Source organism: Macadamia integrifolia, unplaced genomic scaffold (assembly GCF_013358625.1).
Source record: "Macadamia integrifolia cultivar HAES 741 unplaced genomic scaffold, SCU_Mint_v3 scaffold3120, whole genome shotgun sequence".
NCBI lineage: Eukaryota > Viridiplantae > Streptophyta > Magnoliopsida > Proteales > Proteaceae > Macadamia > Macadamia integrifolia.
Window position 1 is genome coordinate 36,186 of NW_024869220.1, and position 9,704 is coordinate 45,889.

The 9,704-nt window shown below is 35.7% G+C and overlaps 1 protein-coding gene across 3 annotated transcripts in view; it reads right to left on the bottom strand.

Annotated features, from left to right (window-relative positions):
- Window positions 1-9,045, bottom strand: part of LOC122067777 (PH, RCC1 and FYVE domains-containing protein 1-like) — a 29,068-nt gene extending 20,023 nt beyond the window's left edge. Inside the window, exons 1-4 of one of the 3 annotated variants that reach the window (XM_042631609.1) lie at window positions 8,839-9,045; window positions 8,508-8,601; window positions 8,118-8,304; window positions 2,274-2,360 (exon numbers count right to left, since the gene is read on the bottom strand). In XM_042631609.1, coding sequence (XP_042487543.1) covers window positions 2,274-2,360; window positions 8,118-8,165 — 135 coding nt within the window. In that variant the 5' untranslated portion in view covers window positions 8,166-8,304; window positions 8,508-8,601; window positions 8,839-9,045. Of the gene's footprint in view, window positions 1-2,273; window positions 2,361-8,117; window positions 8,305-8,507; window positions 8,602-8,833 lie in introns of all 3 variants that reach the window. The other 2 variants (XM_042631610.1, XM_042631611.1) reach the window with 2 other exon arrangements.
- Window positions 9,046-9,704: the final 659 nt, after the last annotated feature.

Consider the following 9,704-nt stretch of genomic DNA (forward strand, 5'->3'; position numbering starts at 1 on the left):
AGCAAAGATGAAAAGGGCCAGATGTGTGAAAAGAAGGCTTATCAAACGGAAACAAAAGAGGTTTATCAAACACCCAAAATTCTGTTTTTGTTCCCAGAAACGGAAATTTATGTTTCTGCCGTTTCTTGAAACAGAAACAGCAGAAACGTTATCAAACGGGCCCTTATACTTCTACTATGATTTTGGTGTCATTTTAAGAGTTCAAGCTTCCAAGATCTCATGAAACAGAGGATTTATAGGGCATTAATCTACTATGGCACAAGGATTTAAGTATCGGTATCGGGTACCATATTAGAAGGGTGATTTCAAGAGACATATCATGTCTTGTATCATTAAAATGACACAAATATGTTACAGATACGCATGGAAATATTCAAGAAATGCATGGATGTGCTTATGATACATATAAAATACAGCTTTGAAAAACACTTTATTATGCAATATATAAATATATATCAGCCTGATGCAAGCATTTGAGTCGTTTCTACCTATCTAGTGATGCATAACAAAAAAAAGTGCAAGAGAAAGAGATATTTGAGCAGCTAAAAAGCAAAATATCTGCAACTTTACCACTTTTTCTCCCAAATCTGTTTCAATCCATGATTTGAACAATTTAAGCCCCCAAAACTTGTTGAACTTGTCAAGATTAGAGTTGTATTTTATGTTAGACGATTTCCTCAACCCATTTGAAGAGAAAAACAAGTTTCCAAAGCCTTTGGTTGCTCTCAGTTTCATATCTCACTTGGTTTGTTTTGCAGGTTTAAAGGAGACTATATTGGTTGATACAAACTTTTTTTAAAAATAGGTACCATATCTGCAAGTGTTGTATCGATACCCACTGATACATATCAGTCGATATGATACGATACCTATCGATACTTAAAAACCCTGCCATGGCATCCCAACTTTAATTTCAATAATGAACTAGAAGTTTAAGATAAGATCTTTGTTATGACCTTTCCCATCATCCCATGGGCATCATCATTATGTTAGAGTTTGTGTACTAAGGGTAGTTTGGGAACTAGTTAAGTTACTTGTTCTCTTATATTGTAATTCTTCTTTTAAACTCATTTTGTGAGTTCTTCAAGCTTTTCACATAATGGTCTCTTCCTTGGAACCCTTTTGCAATCTAGGATTCCAAAGAAAGGAAATGAAAGTGGGAAGCTTAAAGAATGACTCTCAAACCAAGATCATAGTGCTATGATACCAAGTTAGAATGCCGAGATTAGAAGAGAACAAGAGAGTAAGAGAGGAGGAGAGAAGGTTAGGGAAGAAAGTGGAAGGAGAAGAAGAGAGATAAAGGTAGAATGCTATATTATGAGAGAATGATCTCACTAACACATATATTGCTTAACTCATATATTTTATGGAATTACATACACCTCCCAATGGAGGTAAAGAGGAAAAATAAGAATTACAATATAAGAGAACATGTAACATAGCTAGTTCCCTAACTACCCTTAGCACACAAACTCTAACACATCATTAGACTTAGTAAAACAAGGATAAAACATAGTTAGGATTGAACTCTATTTGGGCAAGAAATAGGATGGCAAGGTCGTTTTCTCTCCTATAGATATATACTAACATTTCTTTAAGAAGAAAAAAAATTGAGTTAGTAAAATGATTATTTTTTCATAAATTTCCTGGAATCTGAAGGTGCACCCCTCCTAACTATATCTTCATTCCTCAAAATCATAAATTTTACGTAGAAAGCCATCCTAAGTTTCTCACTGATATGATCTGGGAGAAGGGAAAAGCTGCTATTGGGCAATTTGCTGCTGATGGAGTAAGTGGCAGTTTTAGTATTTCACAAACTTAAGAAAATCCATGTTCTACACAGATTGGCTAAAAATAGCTATAAGAGGGATACCAGATTCATTTGTTGCCCAGTGAGGGACTACTAACATGACTGCTAATGAAAAATCTCAAATAAGATACCATTTAAAATAAAATTAGTAAGAATAGTAATCCGGTTCACTATAAATACTATTTCTTTCTAGGAGTTAATGCTTAACACAGAATACTATCTTTATTTGTTCACCAAAGAAATGTAAGCAGTCCATCATAGGGCAACAATTATTTGAGTATGGTATCAACCTATTAAGCGCTATAATGTATAGGATTTCAAGAAATAGAGGCTCATCATTAGTATCAATATTCCATTTTAGAATCTAAACATATTAGTACATGGCAAAAGACAAAATCACTACGTTTGTTAGTTAACACAGAGTAAAATGGACATCTTAATTCAAAAGTGGGCAAGAACTCACGCTAGAAAGTCTGAACGGGCAAAGCTTAGGCTTTCCTTTCCGACTATACTTAATCAACTGAGATCCTTTCTTCAAAGCAATAAGCGCCTTCAAAAGAGAGAAAAAAAAATAAAATAAAATAAAATTCCGGGGAAACAACCTAACCATAATAAGCAACCCATAAAAGAAAAGTGATTAAAAAAAAATTATCATAACAAAAGGAACCACTGCATGCAGTACTTAAAAAGCATAAAAAACCAACTTTTTGGAATCAAACTAATACTAACCATGATATTATCTACTAAACCAAATATATTTGTGTCCCTTTACAAGCTAAAAAAAAAATCAACTGAAATAAAAAAAGAAATAATAAATAAATATAAAAAAAAGGAGTAACTTCAATGTCAAAATTTTTTGTTATATTTATTAAAAGGATCTAGTAAGGAAATATAAAATTCAACTGATGCCAGCAATTCTGAATGTATAGCTCTATCTATTACATTCATTAACAAATAATATGATGAGAAATTGGGAGCATTTTGAGGACATAAAACTACACAACATATGGTAGCAAGCTGGTCATGCTTCTAACAATCTAATGACATTTTAATTTAATTCAAATTTGAAATATAAGAATCTTTTCTTAGTAGTAATAATACAAGAAGAAAGTCATTTGGTATTCTTGTTTACAAAGTATATCAAATGTGTGATAATCCTTTCAGAAGAAATATTAGGGACCAGAAAAGAAAAAGAAAAATGAAAAACCAAGTCCCTGCATGATAGCTTAATGTTGGTGTATGATGTCTTGTATTCCGTCGCAGTTTAATCCAGAGAGTACTGGTGCAACACCTAGACAGGTAGGACTGCGGTCCCGCTAGCCGGTTAGCTGGCCGTGGGGGTTGCAAGGGGGCAGGAGGCCCCCCTGCATAGCAGGGGGTGTAGGGGGGCGCAGCCCCCCGCTCAAATTTTTTATTTGAGGGCAATTGTAGTTTAATACGGATTAGGGTGGCAATTGTAGTTTAATCGGGATTAGGGTTTTTTCGCTATATATTTGTAGCGAGGGTTTCTTTCTCTATAATGCAAGCAATACTGAGAGGTGTGAGAACGAGCATTGTAACCCTATTCTCCATTGATAGTGAAGCAGGATCTCATCTCACCGGGGACGTAGGCAACCTTACCGAACCTCGTAAAATCCGTGTGCATTGTTTGTTTTGTTTTTCCATTATCTTCTCCATCGTTTTAGGGTTGCGTTTCTACACTTAACTCACCAAGGAATTATACAACTTGGGGTCAAATGTGTAATACCAGTGCCTGATGTATTTTTAACAACATTATAATGAAATTTGGAGAATCCTTTCTCTACTTAGTCAATGTTTCCTTGAAAGTTGGAGCTGGAGAAGAGCTATTATATTTAACTTGACAAATAAAATGAGAACTAAGGTTTTAAGTCTTGGTTTATACATACATTTTCATAACCAAATCTCTAGTTTAGACGAGTTGAGATCCAAAGCAAAAGAAAAAGAAAAAAAAAAGGGAAAAAAAGTGGGGAAATGTTTTTGTCTCCTATATTTACTCTCAATTTCTCAGTCTCCTATCTCATTGGAACTTTAATGTATGTAGATTTCATTCCTGCTATCCTTGAACCTGTAACATTGTTTAAAATCCCAGGAATTGGTGAGAACTTAAAATCCTGATGAGCACAAGCTCTGTCTTGCCAACTTTTACACTAATCCTACAACTTTATCATTGTACCTTAAGCCACATTTTCTGGTCCCATTATGTTTAAAGAAGAGTTCAACTGAACAAACAAACTTTTTTAATTCTTATATACATAAAAGCAGATGATTTCATTAATATCAAATTAAAACTGAACTAGTCATATCATTAGTTGTATGTCTGTATGGAAAAAAGTAGAAAACTATAGGGACCGAAACAAATAAAAAAAGTATATACAAGATCAGAGAAGAGAGTGCATTTCTTCTTCGCAGGCAGGCCCTTCTTAGCCTTGCAATTTCTTTAAGATGGAGAACCTAACTAACAATGAGAGCAATAGTTGTCAAGGTGTTGCCTAGGCGTCTACGTGCCTTATTGGGTCCAAGGTGTCAGCATGCTTGTTTGATGCAAGAAAGGAGACCGCCTGGGCATAGTTTTGGATGCCTAGGTGTTGCCTTGTGGCCTTGTAAGTTGTAACTACACACCTTAAATGATATCAGTTTTTTTACAATTCATGAGTTTACATTGATCTATGTTTATTGCTTTGTTTTTCTATGAATATGTTTATATTTTTTTGATATTCATTGTTGTTATCCTTACTTAATGAATCCAGCTTTTAGGTTAAGTGGTTGTAACATGGTAGTAAGGAGGTCGAGTGTTCGATCCCTGGGAAGTGCAGTAGGGTTCGTCAACACATTCTTCCCTAGGTGCAATGTGATGGTGTTTTTGTGTGAGTGTGTGCCATGTGCAAGGCTGTGTGTGTACGTTCCTAAACATGTGGTGGGTGTTGATACATTGTTATTGCCCTTACTTGACATCTCAAGTTTTAGGATAAATGGTTGTAACAATATTATAACCCATGAGTTGTTTATTATATGTTGGTTTTCTCATATTACGTCATTACTTGAATAATTATATCATATTGCATTGATATTGGCTTCTATGTTGCATATAAGCATAATTATATAAAATTTATCATTGGTATATTACATATATTGCATGCCTAGGGCACCTAGGTGGGCGCACAGGTGCCTCTCTAATGCTTTGGATCGCCTAGACGCCTTGACTCCTAGACAACTATGATGAGAACACTGACATCATTGTGAATTCATGGTAAGAAAACTTTTCTTCTGTTAAAAAATCAGGAAATTTCTTTACTTCAGCAATCCCCCAAAACACGAAGGAACTACCATAAAGAGAAATAGTACAAAAAAACCTAGCAGTGATGTTTCCAGCAGACCACAATTGTTGTTCGGTGGATAGATGCAACGATATGGATTGCACCTTTGCAATAGAAAATATAGATAGCATTAGAATTTTATTGGCTTTCCATTCGTTATACAATTAAACAGGAAAAAAGAAGGCAGAAGAAAAGAGAATATGTGACAGTCACACACAACGTAGAGAGCAGAGAGCAGAGAGCAAGTGGTAAAGGCCCTTCACTTGCTTTCTTTTATATCTCTGGCAAGTTATCAGGTTTCCATATAGCTAGGATACAACTGGATAATAAAAAATGATTTTATCTTTTGAAGTGGTTACACAAGAATTTATCAAGTATTTTAATTGGAATTGCCAAGAAGATTCATCCTTCAAAAAAAGCTGATAGGCTGAAAAAATTCAAGGACTGGTTTTGAAGGGTTGGCAGTGATTTGTGAAGTACCACTCTTTGGAAGCTGGGTAATTCCTATAGAATCACAATAAATGAAAATGTGCTTGTGAAAAGGAATGGCGATTAGCCAAGAGGAGGATCTGTATTGTAGATGAAGTGATGAACACAAAACCCACAAAAAGAAAGATCACTGATGCAGATAAGTCACCTAAAGAACTTATTTTATTGGATTTATTGGAAATAAGCCTTGGGCTGGGTTGCGTAGGTGTTGGGCCTTTGTTCCCATGGGTTCTCTTTGTAATAGGCCATTTTAATGGGCCAAAAATATAGATATAAATTATGAAAACGAGTTTTACTTCATTAGTTTAGTTAGAGTCATGTTTTTAATCATTGTCTTTCATTATTTCAGTTTCCTAGTCAGTTTAGGTTTCTGAATTAGTTAAGGATTGGGTTAGGCCCTTCTTTTTTAATGTCTAAGTCTATTTTTGAGTTTTTTATATAAGTTTGTAAGGGAGACCAGCATTGTACACGAATTTGATTAATGAAGCTGAGATGCCTTTGGCCAAGACCTGTGGGAAGCAGTGTTGGGTGTGATACCTAAAACCTGAGATAAGCTCTTCTTATTGCCTTTCTTCTTCTTTAGGTTCCGTTTCCCGCACAATCTAACTTCTTATCTGAATTTCTTAGCATCCAATACTATTGTGTTTGATTAATCGCTGATTCAGTAGTTCAAGATATGTTGTTCTATTGAAAATTATAGACTTGCTACTGGATTTGAATACCACCAGAGAATCTGGGTATAACCCTGTGGATACTCTGTTTTATACCAGTTTTCAGATTGTAGTATTTTAACTCCTGAACTCATTCCATTAATCTGATCCATACCAGATTTTGTGGAATCAAAGGGACACCAAAGAAGACCACTCAACCTTAATTGTGGGGGTTTCTGATGAGTCTATGTTCTGCTATTTAAAAATCTCCTAAACCTGCAACTTTTGGATTCCAGAATTTCTATTTTGCAAATTACTTCTAATCTGCCCATTAGTTTGTGATCATATTTCGGGGATTAGTGAAACAAGCCCTAGAGGGGGATTCAATCTGAATTTGGGAAGCATCTGACCTACGGATTGAATTTCATTTCAATTTGATTGAACATAAAATTTCTCTTTTTTATCTGAAACTTTCTATTTACACTCGAATGATTCTACCCATCTCTCTTATCTTCTGCAAGGTGTTAATACTTGCTGTGGGGGATTGATTCCTATAGTTTGACCTTCATTTGAGAATGATGAATTTTTGGTTGACTTATTGACTTTTGTTGACTTTTGGGGGTTTTAGTATATTTACTTAGATCCTGCTGCGAGATTGGGTCAACCAACTGTTATAGGTCTGGTCTTGCATTGATCACCTTTCATAAATAAAGAAAGAAGAACCCATTTCCACTTGAAGAAGGAAAAAACCGTTTCCATTTGATAAAGGTAAAACCCATTTCTCACATTAAGAAGTAAAAACTTGGGGAGGAAAGGTTGAAGTCCTCCAAGTAAGGGGTAACTTCTTGCAAAATAGCTAGTGAGTTGTTAAATTACCTTCTCTTAATCACTGAATTTTAGCATGTAACCTAGTAGAAGAAGAAAAAATAAAACAATAAACAAAAACTAAGAGTGACATTTCCTTGAGGCAACTTTGCATTATTATACAAGTATATGTTATCCAGATTTATTTGCATTCGCATAGAGTTGCTTTTAGTTGTCTTATCTATTATGGAAATAGTACGCTTTGCTAATTGTAAACTAAGGAAACAGTATTGTTGGTAGTTTAGAAACTGAAAAACCACAAATATGAGTATCGATAAGAGAATAGGAAACATAAGTAAATATTTTTCTATTGTCAGCTAGAGGTCTACTCCACCAAAAACCCCAAGCATTTTTTTCAATTCCCAAATGCAGTAACTATCACAAAATCAAAGTAGGAATTTAAGGTAAATACCCAAACTTCCAGTATCTCAGCTTTATACCATCCATGCACATATATGCTATTCTTTCCTAAAGAAAAATTGTTTACACCTTGTTGCCAAGCTGAGATGCGTATCTCCACTCTCGATAATGAAACTACCATATTATAAATGGAAGCTACAATTTGAAAGTTTTTCCCCCTTTTTATGACTGAAAGACATAAATGATTTTCTCTAATAAATGGATTTTTTACTCCCACCCTAGTTCTTCGTTTTCCAAATATCAACAAAAATGGCAAAGAAGCCCCCTTCCCTTAATAAGCAATTTCAAGGATTCCCCCATCAGATTGTGCAATAGCGGTGAAAAGAGTTACCACTCAGTAGTATTGAAATGTAGCTACAAGCTGTTAGATAAAGCTTAGATTGAATTGAGTTTACTTGAGTGGCAATGAATGTAGCCCCAAACTATAAATGTTTCTGAAGATCAACAACCATTTTCTCAATATCATGTGGGGGGGGGGGGGGATTCACTTTATGCAAGAGATTGAAAGATAATAAAATAATTCAATTGGAAGAGGGCTTGAAAATTCACCTGCTCAACGTCACGCTCAGGATTCCCATAACTAGCTAGATCTGCCATTCCATCTGAAAGAATTCTTAGGAAGGCGCCGAAGAAACGTTTGTAGGTCAACCAACTGCATCAGATGCGGAGACTTTGGTTCCCCAGTCGTCATAGATGAAAATATTTTCTATGGTGGCCTATCATCAATTTGCCAGTCCTTCAAATAAGAATTTCAAATCAAAATCCAACCAATCTCCCTTCAATATTTCAGGGATCAATAATTCAAATGAGCCATCCTCTGATTCACTACAGTGGCAAATATCATCTCCCAAGGCAAAAAGTACATATATTTCATCCAAATTTTGGAATTGAATGAAGAACATAATTCAGAATGACTTTTAACCAAACAACATTTCATACGCTTTTCACACTCAGCCAAATCTAGAATCCACACATGATCCATCAGAGATCAAGAAACCCATCTCTCAACCCGAATACTGGAACAAATTGTACCCTGCATTAGTTGCAGAAAAACAATAATATCATTGAAAAGCAGCAATCAATTTGATCTAAAGTAAGAGAAAAGGAGGCCGGGAGAGTATTGGAGATACTACATTGATTAAAATCATGCTTATCTCTCACAATTGAGAAACCTAAATCTCCAGAAATCCTGATCTTATGACAAGATAAACTTAACTGTCATAAATTAAATTAAAACCAAACAGAAAAACGAACGGAGAGCTGACCATACGTGATGATCGATGACTTTACAGAGAGAAAGAGAGAGAGTTGTTCGCAGTTCCTGATTTGTTCTCGCATTCTCCAGGTTGATAGTTTTCCCCAGAGAGGGAGGGAGGGGGAGAGAGAGGGGGATGATAGGGAAAGGGAAGGGTAGAGAGAGAAAGTTGTTCGCTGTTCCTGATATGTTCTCGGTCTGAGATTCTCCAGTTTTGGTCAAGGCACACATTCCTCATGATATGTCCCCATGTTTAGGAATGTTTCCAGCTAAAAACATTTTTCTTTTCCAAAAAGAAAAAAAAAAAAATTAAGGTTCGAATATTTAACTTTTTGCCACGTGGATAAATGAAATAGCAGGTAATAGATAATGCCACGTCATCCCATGGGCCAGCTCGTGGTTTATCTAGATCCTATATAGACTAGGGGTGTCAACCGGTCGGGCCGGTTCGGTTTCGGTCGGGCTTAATCGGGCTTGAAGACTTTCAAAGGCCACACCGTGTCCGCCCATTTAACTAATCGGGCTTAGTTATTGAGGGCATGGTACACTTTATATTCGGTCGGTCGGTCTCGGGTTATAATCGGCCCACCTTAATCGGGCTTTAGTCGGGCCTTAACCGGGCTACGGACATGTTTAATGTTAAACGGGCTTTAACCGGTTTTTAAACGGGCCCTCTTTAAAATGTGTTATTATATTCCGGCCCACTTATGCAAGCCCAAAAAAATGACAATAAATCAATAAATGATACAAAATATAACCATTATTTAAAATGTGAACATGTCTTTACTTTTTAGTTTTTATTCTTTAATTTGGGGGATAAAATAGGTATTCTACAATCATTAAAGGGTCGGGCCAAGTCGGTGCACAATAGGCCGGTCTCG